Source organism: Helicoverpa armigera, chromosome 1, assembly GCF_030705265.1.
Source record: "Helicoverpa armigera isolate CAAS_96S chromosome 1, ASM3070526v1, whole genome shotgun sequence".
Classification (NCBI taxonomy): Eukaryota; Metazoa; Arthropoda; class Insecta; order Lepidoptera; family Noctuidae; genus Helicoverpa; species Helicoverpa armigera.
Genome location: NC_087120.1, coordinates 18,334,378 through 18,350,240, shown reverse-complemented (window position 1 = coordinate 18,350,240; position 15,863 = coordinate 18,334,378). Strand labels below are relative to the sequence as shown.

Genomic DNA, 15,863 nt, shown 5'->3' with positions numbered 1-15,863 from the left:
GTTGAATTGCAAACATTTGAACTTGAGTTTGTATTACAACGACTATTTTTTGTGCAAACTTGTAAGGTTCTTCACCCCAAACGACCAGTTTGATTTAACAAATATTCGTCAAATATAAAGGTGGTTTATTTATTTATATACGTTCTTGTCGATATTGTTGTTTTTCATTAAAACTAGGTAAGATTCCATCTTTGTTAAAACAGGCTAGGAACCTCACGCGAGTATTTTTATCTCGTCTTATCATTTCAAACAAACCGGTTTCAACTTGTACTATGTCAATGCACCGCCAAAAGTCAAATAGGTAGATTCAAAAAAATATACACAGAATCCTCACAAATTGTGTCATAGGTGTAAAAACTTTTTATATATAGAAATCACGTAATCTAATACAGTTAGTCGTAATAAATAGGCTAGGATAAATAAGGAACGCAATATGTTTCGACAAATATGTACAGAGTATAGACTTTGTCACCAACATGTGTTCTATTAAATAATGCTGTTATTACAACAACGAATATCAACGTTATTGGCTGGTAGGGACGCGAACATAATCATGTCGATATCGATGCTGCAACTCTCGTAAACATATCGGCAAATATAATAACAATGTTACAGTATGATATTGATATTTCTCGTGTATACTGTCGATAAATTGTTAACGTATATTTTTTGACATGATTCTAATATATATTTCTAAAATATAATCCAGAAAGAAAATCTTTCATCAGATAAGTACAGTTACTTTCCCATTTCAGCACGAACTTTTTATATTTTCTGCACGAACTTGTTAAAAAAACAGGTATCGATAAACCGCTCATTTATTCGAATCCCAACACTACAGTTCTGATTCAGTTGTGACCTTGAAACGAAAGCAAAACCGGTGTAGGTCATCGTGCCCACTGGCCGTCACGCGCTCCCTTTCAACCACGCTGCCATCAAACGTATGAACGAAACTCCAACTTAATACATACTAGCCGTTTTCCCGCGGATTCATCCGCGTCCCGTGAGAGCTACTGCCCGCACCGGCATAAAATATAGCCTATGTTACTCGCAGATAATATAGCTTTCTAATGGTGAAAGAATATTTAAAATCGGTCCAGTTGTTTTTGACTTTATCCATTACAACCAAACAAACAAACAAAGTTTTCCTCTTTATAATATTAAGTATAGATATAACTTAATATATCTTGAATATACCAGGATTTTTTACTTTCGATTTCTAGACTTTAAGCCAGTTTCGACTAGTTTTTGCAAAGGTTACGGTGAATCGGAGGTGCTGTTAGCAAAATGTATGCGTGTTCAGAGCAATTTTTGAATGGGTTGTCTGACACGTTTTGGTCTAGTTTAAATTGGAGATACATTAAAAGTGAGATATTTATTTTTTGGATGAAAATAAAAGTTCTTATCAGCATTTTTGATATGGAGTACTTTTGGACTTTTGTGTTTGCTATTCAAATAATGAACGCTTTTAAAATTGGTTACATTTCTGAAAGCCATGTTTTTATAGTTCAATTCCTTCTTAAACTTGTAGAACTAAATTGAGAAGGTAGGTATAAGGTATTATTAGTAAGAGCTGCTGATTAACTGCTGACGAACTATCAGCCGATACTTGGTCAACAAACTTTTTAGTTGGCTGATACCTGGTCGCTATCTTGTATTGTGTGTGCACTAAAGTACATCCCCAGTATTGATTATTATTAGTCAGCTCAAACTATCAGCGCGAACTAAATCTTCGCAGTAAGCGAATATATTATTTATCTTTAGGTCCGGTATCACTGGTGACCGATAAAGTGTCTGTTAATTATCCTATGGTTAACGCTATCTGCCAGATAGAGACAGCTCATAATTTCTGCTAGATATTACTATCCTAGACGTGTGATACCAAAAGTTATAGTTTATCTGTCAGATAAGTTCCTGATAGGGTATCAGAGACTTTATCAGTGACCGGTAAAAGTTTTAGTTTTATAAATATTTTTAACCGACCACAGTAGAAGGTTGGCACTTTACACAACAATCACAATTTATTTCACCACAATACCTCTAAAAGTATCACATAGAAACGCATTAAGGTCCAAAAATTCTGAGAACTGTGACCACCAACCAGTAACGAAACCACGTGTAGGTCGATATACTTCCTACTAGAATATATTTATATTAAGACTATAAAGGTTGAAGTTCCTTTGTTTGTTTGAAAGTGCTAACCTGAGGAACTGCTTGACCGATGGGAAAAATTGTTTCAGTGTTAGATAGCCCATTTACCGAGGATACCGTAGGCAAATTTTTTACCGGGTGCGCAGAATAGTTTGCATAATAATGAATAGTTTATGGATTCGGGTGAAACTGCTAGTGGATGAAAATTTTAATAGGGTTATGTATGTAGATATTTCGGAAATGAAAAATACAGTCTTCTATTTTGATTAAGAAAAGTGTGAAAATCGATTTCAAAAGTGTTTTACGAAAACCAAAACTTTTTCAAAATCGAAATCTGTAGTTATTCTCCTTTTAAGATATCTAAATGTTCTCAGTTAATATTAATACATTCCTCATTGGGCGTTCACACGATGGTGACGCATTCTGTATAGTCATATTAACTGAGCCTTTATATACTAACATACATACTTATATCGTGATTTGGACTGTTTTGGCTAAATTGATGCATGTATTGATGAAGATTCTTGGTTATGAGAGTGTGCTAACTTGATATCTATACATATAATAAATCTGTAAAAAAAGTGTGTCTGTACATTGAATATATTAAAAAAATAATAATTGGGTAGGGTTTAGAAACAGTAATGGAGCACAAATCCAAAAAAAAAAATCTGTCTGTTTGTCTGTATGTCTGCATGTCTGTATGTCTGTATGTCTGTTTGTTTGTACACGCTAATCTTCGGAACTACTGAACGGATTTCAATGATTCTTTCTTTGTTGTATTGGTATTAAACCTGGTCAACATATAGGCTATAATTTATCTTCGAAACTTGAAGACCTGATGCAGAACTCCAACAGACCAACAAAACTATAAGAGATACAAAATTGGTGCCATGGCAAAAATTGTTTCATGGGATGAGCATTTTCTGCTGAGATAATAAATTTGAAGATCTGGAACACCTGATGTTGTTCAATCTGATAAGTACTCTCTAATGACTTATAAAAATCGAAGATCTGGAACACCTGATGTGGAACTTCAAGAGCCCTACTACACTTGAAATGTATATAAATGAATATTACAAAATAGGTATGGTGAATCAAAAAATTAAGTCGTAGTCAGAGCGGCTGAAGGGCGAGGATATCTCGGCGGATTTAAAACGCAGATCACGCGCTCCCTGTGGGCCCAGCATCACCGGCCCACTCGCCACTTACCAGGACGCACCTGCCCTCCGAGAAGGGCTACTAACCATGCTCTAGCGACTCCACTCTGGACGGCCAAGCCAAGCCAGAGGCGTGAGACCTACCCCCGTCATGGTTCACTCCGGCCGGCCGGAGATGGGAGACAGTATACTCTCCCTGGAGCACTCGGTATATATGTCACCGTAAGATTACAAACATCGTTAGATTACAATCTATCTCGAGAGATTGTAAACTGTCAGTATTGTGAACCGTAACATCTGATTGCAATTTAACGCATTATTTTTCGCTATATTATAATCTATCGACGAAAATTGTCAAATTGTCAACTGTCCGAAAGCTCTCCCTGATTGGTCAGTCTTTTTGTAAGATCGACCAATAATCCGTTCTGTTCCCATGGAGTTCCCGTAGAGTTAGGAATGAAATAGAGGTGTCAGTTAAATAAAATAAATGCTCTTCAAAATTCTTCAAGTATTTATTATTTAGTACGAGTATGTAATTAATATTCCTGACATATGGAGAGAACAAATTGTAACGAAATATTTATTCTTCAAACACAAATTGAAATTGGAAACATATTGATTTCTGACACTTACGCGAATATTAGACATTTAAATAAAACTACTTTTACGGATTTTATCGCGGTTATATTATATTATTTAATCCCGACGTTTAAAACCGACCGCGATAAAATCCGTAAAAGTAGTTTTATTTAAATGAAATGAAAATTATAAGAAACAAAATAATTAGGTAGTTTGTCTTCAAACACAAATTCATTCCTAACTCTACGGGAACTCCATGGCAACAGAACGGCTGGTCGTGATTGGTCGATCTTATAAAAAGACTGACCAATCAGGGAGAGCTTTCGGACAGTTGACAATTTGACAATTTCTCATCGATAGATTATAATATAGCGAAAAATAATGCGTTAAATTGCAATCAGATGTTACGGTTCCAATAATCGACAGTTTACAATCTCTCGAGATAGATTGTAATCTAACGATGTTTGTAATCTTACGGTGACATATACATATAACCCGCGGGTCGCTACTCCCGTCATCAGCCTCAGATGTCCTGCGGTGCTTATATCTCATTATTATTGTCGTTATTATCTCAAGAGCCTTTGTCCCAATTATGTTAGGGTCGACTTCCAGTCACGATGCAACTGAGTACCAGTGTTTTACAAGGAGCCTATCTGACCTCCACAACCCGGTTACCCGCTCAACCCAACAACAAAAACTGGTCAGACTTACTAGCTTCTGACTACCCATAACGACTGCCAAGAATGTTCAATGACAGCCGGGACCTACAGTTTAACATCCCCTCCAAATAACGGTCATTGGTATCCAAAATATACATAGAAAGTACATACGAACTTAGAAAAGTAGCATTGGCAGGTACTTGCCAGACCTGGAATCAAAGTCACACGCTCATACTTGAGAGATTGGTTCTCTACCCACTAAACCACCACGACTTCCACTAAGTCACCACGACTTAGTCATCTTAGTTATATTTAATTTTTTTTACGTAATAATACGTGCAATATTTTTATCACACACAACTTAAATGCGGACTAATTAGAATCACTACTTTTATCCCTATGGTCACGCCTATTGCACTTCAGTTCGCAGCGTTGTGTTTAGTCTGCTGTGCTTTTGCCGTTGAAGTACAAAAATTAAATATATGGAACGTTTCTAATGGTTATGCGTATTCCGTTGATTTCAAGTCAACGGGCCCTTAAAATTCAATATCAGACGATTCAGATCTTTGATTTTGCTGACTCCGTAGTCGCTGGCATAAGGGACTGGATCCGCGTACGAAGTCGCGGGCAGAAGCTAGTATTAAATACTTCTACAAATTTCTCAAGATTTTTCGCCTTCTGAAAAACTGTGTTTTGCATGGAAAAATGCTCGATGGTTCAGTCATTAATTCTTTAATTAAAGCTAATCTTTTCCTTCTTGAAATTATAAATGCCCAATAACTCTGTTTGTCACGCTTTTACTGTAAATCTGAACTAAAGCCTGTTAAAGAACATAGGCTACTTGGAGTAGTTTTGTAATGCGGAGAGAACCGTTTTAGGAGGATCGAGTAATCCAATAAATGATACCTTAAAAGAGATCTAGACACACGGCAGTGTGTCCGCCAAGTTCGATCATTCTTACCTACCTCTGTACATTAAAACAATTTTTCAATTTTATAATATTTATAGGCAGACTGAACAATCTAACTTCAAAAAGAGGATTTACCTATTCAAAAAAAAATTAATACGGTAATATAATCACACTACGCGGTTTCTGTTATCTAGAGTAATTTAGTTTCATTAAAATTAAGCTACATCCCATTAACAGTGATAACTGCAGATTATTGTATTTATTTTAATTTGATTTTGACTTAGAAATGAATCATTTGTATTTTATTTTAATTTTTCAAATATTTTTTTGTTCCAGTGCTGCGGTGATTCTTCTAAAGAAACCTTCAAGAGTGTTCAAGAACGAGTGTAATCTTTAAAAGCTTTAGAAGATTGCAATATGAGTTCGCACGGGAGTCGAATTAGTACGACATGTTGGATTTTATTCTAGCTGAATATCTTAGTTCAAGAGTGCAAGAATTTTTATAAGATCAAACTATGCTTATTACTGGCACAGATAAAAGATGTACAGATTTTTAGTAAATAAAATTAATATATTATTTCATATCTCTCTATTTCTCTAATTGATAATTAACTACATGATATGACAAAAATGTTATACGAGAAATAATAATTTTGTAAAACTTGTATGGCGTTGAAGTCTTTTGTAGGAACAGTGAGCGCGCGGGTGAGATCGCGCGATAGAATATAATTTTAATGTAACTTGATTTATTCATTAAATGCATTGTTTTTTAATTTATTCAATTACCTGTGTTTTTTATTGATGCCAGTTTGGTACCCTATCATCGATCTTTTGTTTTAATTACCGTCCATTGCCAGAGATACAAAAATCATTATATTACATAGCAGAAAAAAATGTTAAGATGATTTTTAAGAATTTTCTACACCTATCTACATATTCGTAATTCAAAATACTAATTTTCATTATCTACCAAGTTTGGTATAGCCAAATACCATATTTGGTATATATTTTGAGTATTCCTACTCCTATAAAATTAAACACATTTGAAAGCAATTAAACTGAACAACGTATTTTTTATGACAAAAATATTACTTCAAAACCTTGTAAAAATGTAGTATACTACCTGGCCTAGTCTTATTGCTTTCAGTGTCTATCCTAGCTACTCTCTTAGTTCTCTGTATCTTTTACTATATCTTACCTTTTATATTATAATACTTACGTTACTAAGAAAACTCCACTCCAATCTCCTTCTCACAGCTCAGCTCAGCTCACCTCGTACCATTTACTAAACCAGGGTATATGATCCAAAAATTCTAACGCAAGAACCACCCAACTATTACCAACATCTCTTAATAAAAACCAAATGAATGTTTGATACATGACGGACATAAAATTACAAATTGAAATACTTCTATTTAAAGTTGGTGAAACTTGGTGTTAGTTACATTTAGGATCATTTGGGAAAGAAACTGTGGCAATTTTTTCGTAGCATTGATTTAAAAAAAAATATGTAAGTTGTGAGGGTCATCCTTTATGGATCAGAGTGCCTATGGACCTTGAAAAGGAAGGTGCTAGTAGCAATTGATTTTGGGAAAAGGCCAGGCAGATGAGATTGTTAAAATTAGTTAGAGGAAGTCTATATTACCAGTTACAGATGAGTTAAGAGAGTAGTGCCAGGAGCGTCGTATGGGCAAGTAATAAGAAGGGATGAAATACATGCCACAAAAAGGATTAGAAGAGTTGAAGACAGCAAAAGAGATGAGTGGATTGTCTAAGAGACAGCATAAAAAAGGGACAGAGTGAATATTTTTTTAAACCAAGGATACGAATTTGGGTATTTGCTTTTCAAATTTTTGATTTTACTTTAAGTTTACTTTAAGTTGCAATTAATCTCAATTTATTAATTAACTACGGTAGTGTGTGTGTGTGTGCATTTATATGATTGTCACATATATTGTGTAGTCAAACTATGGTAAGTATATTTTACAAAACATAAAAGTACATCCCTTTTTGAGTTTTTACCAAAATGGGAATTTTACTATTGCATTTAGAGTGAAAAAGACAAAATAAATTGTTTTAGTAACACAAAGAAAACAGCACTAGATATGCAAGAGAAAATATACTTTCCATAGTTTGAAATTGTGATCGCATTCTTAAACTGCGCTGAAAGACAACCATGAATAAATAAACAAAAAAATATTATTGAAAAAAAAATAATTGCTTAGCAAAAAATCAAATCGCTTGAGGCAGAGGGTAACAGGGAAATGAAACAAGAATGTTTTTCACATTAAATTTATATTAACTCACAGATCTGAAACCTTTACTACTGCTACAGCCATCGGATACAATATGTAGATCTTAGCAGTACAAGACATTTCCTATTCCCGTCCAAGTTCTGGGAAATCACAAAATACATGAGAACATAAAATCGCTTTGCTTAACATACAAAAAGTTCGCATTGGAAGCTAGTGGCTCGCTCACGCTTGGCGTAGTGTATTGTTCGAGTGAGATCAGACGCACGCGCGTGGTGTCGCCGGGAAGCGTGAACGAGCCGCGCCGAGCGCACAGCCTTCGCCGTAGCGGTCACAGACCTGTCGCCTTACACTACATAAATCTATAATCAAGACTTACATCTATTCTGAGACGACACCCGAGAGGAAACCAGAAGAAAACTTCAATCAAAAGGTGTTCAAACATTAGTAAAGTGACCGTTCCTCCCGAATGTCGCCCGCCGATGTCAAATTTTGTCGCTACGCTAACAAATTAAAGTCAATAATAAAAACGAAAGCATGCCATCTGCGACCACAGATACACAATCACTGGACGAGGGAACAAGTTCATAAAGAAAACAACATCGTATCGTATTTAAATCTTCCGATTTTACTCAACTCAATGTAACAGAAATCATCTGGTAACTGATTATTAAATTAATACATTATACACAAATATTCATCACAAAAATCTTATAGTTTATCGTCCTTAATACTAATGTTATAAACTTGAAATCGCTACGTTAAACTTATTTAAAAATAAGTCTATCGATGAGTACGATAATAGAATATGATAAATAACAAATTTATCGTTATTGTATATTTACATAAGTTAATATCTAATGATACTACTAGTATGTGCTTTTAAACAGTATGAGGGAGACATACATGCCTTCTAATATATATATAATATTATATATGTATATATAGGGCGAGGGCGGGGCGCGGGGGTCGCGGCGGCGTGCTGTATAACGATTCACTCTAAACGTAACATGGAAGGCAAGATGAGGTATATAGATGCGCCGGCGCCCGTGTCCCGCCCTCGCGTACCTATTACCCTATTACTCGTTACTTGAGGTAGTTCAGTTTCGTATATTGTTTCACACATTATTATTGCTATAGGAAAAACTGTTATACAATATTCTCAACAATATAACACTTTTATGTATTACTTCACAAACAGCTCATAATATAATTTATCAGAAATGTTGTATAAATGGAAATATTAGTGTGATATATAATGCCTGGGATCGTCTCATGTCTGTAAGTGGCAAGTGTACGAGCGAGCCCAGGCATCGGCTGATGTGGAGCGACAGTCGCACTAGTCTTACAAATTCATTAAAGTTAAACATTTTCTTAAGAGGTAGGCCATATAGGTCCGAGTAGTCCACAGTATGGTGACTGGTTTGCGCTAAACAATTATAATTGTGTCTCGGATTGCCGCTAGTGTATAACGCGCTGATGAGGTAGATCAACGTTGTTTGTGTAATTCTATGTGTATAAAAATATTTCTGCAATATAATCAACATTCAAATACAAACATTATCAAAAATTAAGTCGATATAATGTTCATATTGCACATTTTTGTTTCGTGATAAATGCATATCTGTAGACATTGCATATTTGTGACCTAAGATATGCGCGCGCGGCGTGTCAATGCACTGCGCGGTGCATCCGCGTGGTACTGCGCTAGGAGCGCACTCGGCCACTCGGCCGCCCGGCCACTCGGCCGCTCGGCCGCTCGGCTGAACATATTCTATCGACATTGAGGCGAGTATATTGACACGCCTGCACAAGCGCGTTACGGCCTTGATATGTCCTTCGTAATGTGATTTTACCGTTTTCCACAATACTATATACAAATAATTCATGATTCCCTTATAACTTGTTCAGTACATAAAACAATAAAACGTGACCATTTTATTTTAATACTATACAAAAAACATTTACATTATTACGATAAATTATTGCTAGAGAATTTCATTATCATTAGGCTAAAAATTATTAAAAATTAAATCGTTTCGCAACAGAGAGTTGGCGGTTACAATTTGGCAACGTTTAGGAAGACTACTTTCCTACCACTAACGAAACAGGAATGTATAACTAAATTCGTTCAAATAACGTATTGGTAACTTAATTGGACATAAATTACTATTAATCATTTTAGGAAAATATCAGAATTTTAAACAAAGAAGTCAACTAGCTTACAATATTAAAACAAATGTTAACAGACAAAATAATAATAGGAAGCACCGGGAAAATATCAATACGTGTAATGATTACAATCAATAGATTTACACCTAGAACAAAACGCTAACAGCTACGCGGGCGCCGCGTGCGCTACTCTACTCCACCTATCTCAATACAAAGTTTGCCATTAACCCTATATTTTGGCAAAATTCATCTAAACCGTTTGAAATGTCAATTTGTACCCATCGTAATTAAAGCATAACTCTTATCTCCGGCGTACTATTTGTATTTTCCAGTTCCTACTCAAAATAAATGTCTGGCAATCGTGTCCCAATATTTACAAAAAATACTCTAAATACTTTTCAAAATACACATTTCGTTCGTAAACTTCAACAATCATAAGAAAACATAGAATTTTAACTAAAGTAAAAAAACCTGCTTATACGTTATAATTTTTTACAATAAAATAAGATATGTGGTTGTACGTCGCGATGATATTTCGCAAATAAAACGACGTTCGTTTACTTTATCTAATTACTTCTACGTTTGTTTCAGTATTCAATATGTAAAATGATATGGTTCGATCTAAATGATATCGTAGAATTACTCTAACCGCTAACGTCATGTAATTATATGTTTAGCGGCCAGACAGCCAGCCATGTAAAGTCACCTTGTGCCGCCGGACGCAAGGTTAGCTTCAATGAACAACAAAAAACTGACTGCGAGCTGAACGCGTGCGCCGAAGTCGCGCCGCCCGTCACACCGTCGCGAGCGCTCTGCGATACTGTGGCGAGCAGTAGTGGTACCATGCGGTACTGAGTCTAGTCAAAGTGTGACGAGCTGTCTACTGGTATGAAATGATATGTGTGTGCGACACTAGGCGGTGCGCGGCGATCAGTTGTACGCGATGTGCAGCGCGCGCGAGCTCGACGTCGGGGACGCTGACGTCGACGACACCGACGACGATGACGTCGGTGACGACGACGTGCGGATCTTCTTCTTGTGCGTGCCGAAGTGCTTCACCATGTGGTCTTTCCGTATGAAGCCTTTGCCGCAGTGATCGCAAGTGAACGGCTTGCAGTCAGAGTGCAGACACATGTGCCGGCGCAAGTCCGACTTGTGGTTGAAAGACTTCGGGCACTCGTTACATTTGAACGGTTTATTGTCGGAGTGCTTGACGCAGTGCCACTCGTATGAAGCGTCGTCCGAGAAGCGTTTGCCGCACCGTATACACTTGAATGGTTTAGCGCCCGAGTGGAACGTCTTATTGTGCTGCGTGAGATAGCAGCCTTTGTTAAAGAGTTTATCGCACTCGTAACACTTGTGCACGGTGGTGGCGGCCGACTTCTTCATCTGGTTGCGCTCGGCGAGCGGCGTGCTCGGCACGGTGGACGACACGGCCGGTGAGCCGCGGCTCTCGTTCTCAGCTTTCGCGCTCTCCGGACTAGCCGGGGACTTCATCTGAGTCCCGTAGTTTTCTTTATTCGCGTAGTCCATGATATCCTCTATCTTCAGTATCTGAAGTTCGCCCGAGTCTGTTTGCAACATGTCGACTTCGCGTTTTATAGTTTTTCCCTCTACGGCGTAACCGTAAGGATAAACTTTGGCATGTTCGGAATCGTAATCGATCACGTCCTCGTCCTTTACTTTTCTCGGCGAAAAGTTATAATCGTAGTCTATAGTTTGTCCACACATGTCAGTATTGGCGTACTGTAAAGTCGAGTGGACCGGGTCGACGATGATATACCCGGCGGTCGACTCATCAGAAACAACTTGACCCCCCACGTTAGGCTGTGTGATATAGTTAGAAACATAAACGCTGAAGCTCTGCGTCTGGAGCTGCGAGAAGCTCGGCAGACGCCCGCCGGCTGGCTCGCTGGACGCGTCCTGTTCCATAACATCGACTTCTTCAGGCGATTCACCAAAAGTAGCCGGATTGGCTATAGGCAGATTGTTGATAGCCATATCCATAACGTGGGGGGCCATCCCGTTTGGGTAGTTCGGTGCTATAGTCTGCTGAAAATTCTGACCCAAATATAAAGGGGTGTGCGTGGGGTCCGGAACCGAAGGCCCCAAAGGATCCGTAGACCTCGGGCTGTACGGGTTGACACCCAAATGACTGAACGGAGGCAGAGTGTGGGCCGTAAGCGCGGGCGTACTCTGCGTTAGGACTGGAGTTGTAATATTGCTGGTTGACACTGATAGCAGGCCCCTCATATGGTGATTTTGAGAAACAGAGGGACCTGCTTCCCCGTTTGGGGGATTCCCTGCCGTTGATATTGCTACACCTTTAGATGACTGATGATTACTATCGTTCGGGTTCCCTATGCCCGGCGGTTGACTACCTATATTGAGCGGATGCGAGCCGACCTGGTGCTGTAAAGGGTGATTAGCTAAAGGATTATTACTGAAATTATTATCTAAGTTACCCTGTTGAAGATGCGAGTACGGCGACTTGGCCTGCATGGTGGCGACGCGGTGCGAGCGCTCGAAGCTCTGCGGCGCGTAGGGCGACTGCAGCGACGCGTCGTCGACGGCGCGCGCGTCCTCGGGCGGCACGGGGCTCTGCGTGTTGGAGTCGGCGGCCTGCTGCTGCGCGCGCGACATCTCGCGGCTCGGGTGGTGGTGGTTGGAGATGGGCAGCGTGGCCGGGTCGGGCTGCCCCGACGACCGCACCGCGTTCTTGTGCAGCGTCGTGTTGTAATGCCTCTTTAGATGGCCCGAACTAGTGAACCATTTATTGCAGGCGGTACAGTTGTACGTCTTCGGTCGTCGCGCTTCATTTGACTTCCAATTAGCGCCTTTACCTCCGATAGTAGGAAGTGTTGATGAAGTAGGATTTGCGGGTTGCGTACTTGTTATCTGTGGCGCCGCCTGCGAGTCGTAGGGCCGGTATGGTGGTTTCATGTCAGGGTTGGATGATGCTACCGGCCCGGAGTAATCACTTAAAGGAGGCATCTGTACGCCCGGGTATATTTTTTGTTCGACGTGCATGAAAGGTTTTTGATCATGATGTACGCCGAGGAACTTGTCTTGTGTATAGGCAAACTTTTGTTCGGGGTGAAACATTTTAGCTTCCGTTTGATACGCCTTTTGTTCAGCAAACATCTTTTGTTCTTTGAATAAAGAAACATCTCCGTTAAGTTGGGGATTACTGTATAGTTTTTGTGTCTCCCAGGGCATCATGGGTACAGTCCTTGTGTTAACTTCTCGCCCTTGTGTTGGCGTGTCTTCGAACGGCGTCGTCGGCTGGTCGCCCTCATTTCCTTGATAAACCACTTTTTGTGAATCCAAATCTAATATATCTGATGACTCTTCATGCTCTTCCTTTACCTTGGCATTTTCATTTTGGTAGCCGGAGTTGTTGTACTGCTTCCCGGGATATTGTTGGAACGGCATGGACGCTGACGTGGGCGCTGTGCTCGCGTGAGCGGAGTTGCAGTGCTCGTTGAGTTGGACGGCGGAGTCGCACACGAAGCCACACTTGTCGCACTGGTTGGGAGACGGGGAAGGCGTCGGCTGGTTGAGGGGCTGTCCGTACAGCGGGCTCGAGGAGGATACCTGCGACACTCGCTCCTGCATGTTGTACGGGTGGAACCGGTTCGGTTTGTGGTACTCTTGGTTGTATTGGGACTGGTCCCAGTTGATCTGCTCGGAGTGCTGGTTTTGCGGGAAGCCAGAATGAGAATAGTTATTACCGAACTGCGGCCCCGGCGAGAAGTTGGTCTGGTCGGGGTTCTGGTAGGGCGAGGGCGCGCTGTGGTAGCTCTGCGGGGTGGCGGGGTGCGGGAACTGCGCCGACGTCTCCGGCGTGGCCCGCTGCTGGAACTCGGGGCTGGGCTTGGTGATCATGTTGTCGCTCGAGTCGGCCGGCGCCGACACCGTCGTCTCGATCTTCACTTTCGCACCGTTATTGTTGTCGGTATCATTCTGTGAGTTTTGCGTACCCCACTTCACGTACAAGTTCTCTTTGTGATATTGCAGATGCACCTCTAACGAATCGACAGTGTCCAAGTAGAGATCGCAAATCTTACAATGATAGTCCCTCGACGGTAAAGTCGACGAAACAGCGTTGCTGTTAGCCATTTAAATCATCAATCCAAAGGAGAGCACCGTCTCCTCCAACGAAAAAAAAATAATAAAAAAACGGCACTGGTAGTGTCGACGTACATGTAGTATGGCTGGCTCAGGCGCTACAGGTTAAAGTCATGGTCGCGGGCGGCGCGATCCTCGCGGCTCAGACGGCGCTCATGTTTGCGAACAAAGTTTTTGGCGGCATGTCGGCGCGGCGAGCGGCGCGGCCACGTGCGCGCCTGTAAACACTGCCTCCCGCGGGACTGCGCGCACCTCCACGTCCATCCACAACACTCGCTCTCACTCCGCAGAAAGTTTCATCGCAGCCGTAACATTACTTATTGTCACTCGGAAAAGTCTAACAATAATTAACAGTGTCTATAATAATAAACTAAAATCACAGAGGAAGTAGTGGCGTAACAACTTGGCACTTGTTTGTAAACCCGGTGGCGCGGTATAGTTTGTGGTGTGCAAGGCGCGTCGCGGACGCTGCGGGTCGCCGGGTACGGACGCTGCGAGCGTTTACTAGCAACTGACAGCCTTCCCGAAGTCGCCTTCGGGGGCATGACTTCTATAACAATTCGCAACGTCGACCCCCACCGTGGCGTGCGTGCGAGAGAGACCGTCGCACCGTGATGAAGTTATCGCTCCTTCGTCCTTTTGTGTGTCCTTAGTGCGAGCGAGACGGCGGCGCGGGGGTGGCCGAGGCCGCGCGGGACGGGGCTGGTCCTACTCTTTCTCAAAATTGAAATGCCCGGTCGAAATGTCCGGTGAAGCTGCGTCCGAGTAGGACAGCGATAGCACCCACCCTTACAATGCGGGCGGACAGAGCCCTGCGACGAAATTCTCTAAATTTTAAATCTCCTTTTATTATGTTGTACGTAAAAAATAATAGCCCCAGCATCCTAAACTTAGTCAGAGTGCATTGTTTACACTCGATGCAAGTATTTTGGCCCGATATGGGTCACCTTGGAACATATTCGACGTTATTATCGACTAGATCAGATAGCAAAACAAATACTTGCACATACATGTTTATTATTAACTCCTAATAGATGACAAGCAAATGTCATTTCCTCATTCAAAGTCAATAACCGAGAAAGATTTGAATGATTGTGATAAAGCGAATAAAAACATTGTTCGAGGTCATGATTTAAAACGATAGTATAACGTCTAAGTGGGTAGATAAGGAGTCATAATTAAAAGAAAACGCGGACACCTGCAGCGGCATACCCACTCACGGGTGAATCATACTTGTGAACTTGCATCATACTATCGAAATTCTTGCAAATTTTAAGACGGGTATCTAAGAGTTTCTCTCAAACGATTACACCACTCAATGAGACCCACATAAAACTAATTTCTCAAACAAAATAGAACAAGCGAATCCGTAGCAAACGCTTGTATTATCAGAATGGCCAAGCCTTGCGCAGGGCACTGATAATTTTGCATCGTGGACGTGAGAGGGGTACGAGGGGCGGGGAGGAGGCAGGAGGCGCGGTTCCTTAATTTTTTTTTCCTAAACACTTCCAAAGCACAGTCTAAAAAGTCCAGTTGTAGAAAATTAATATTTAAAAAGTTGAAAGATGTAGGTGAATTTGTGCGAGGGGTATTTTTGGCACCGGCCGGTGGCCATGCAAAACTATAGGGGTGCTGCCATCGATTTTCTCGGACCGTACCGATAGCCTCAACTGACATGAAGACACTTCCTCGTTCCCGGACACCTTAAGCGAAGCAAGCGCGCTTATTTTGTAGTAAAATATAATGTTTTTACTTCACTTTCTAGTAGAAAATAACATTTATCTACCTACATATAATAATTCTGTAGAATAAAAGTCATTTTTGTGCATTGAAAATTTGAAAAAAATTGCAA

General features: G+C 40.5%; 1 protein-coding gene across 1 annotated transcript; it reads right to left on the bottom strand.

The window, feature by feature from the left end:
* Nucleotides 1-7,742: 7,742 nt before the first annotated feature.
* On the bottom strand, nt 7,743-14,663 carry LOC135117426 (transcription factor Zelda-like). Its single transcript, XM_064036693.1, has one exon. The coding sequence runs from the start codon at nt 14,000-14,002 to the stop codon at nt 10,811-10,813; it is 3,192 nt and encodes a 1,063-aa protein (XP_063892763.1). The 5' UTR covers nt 14,003-14,663; the 3' UTR covers nt 7,743-10,810.
* Between the last annotated feature and the right edge of the window lie 1,200 nt (nt 14,664-15,863).

Bases quoted from the DNA above. Each gene is read 5' to 3' on its own strand.
- LOC135117426 (XM_064036693.1), bottom strand. From the start codon at position 14,002: ATGGCTAACAGCAACGCTGTTTCGTCGACTTTACCGTCGAGGGACTAT.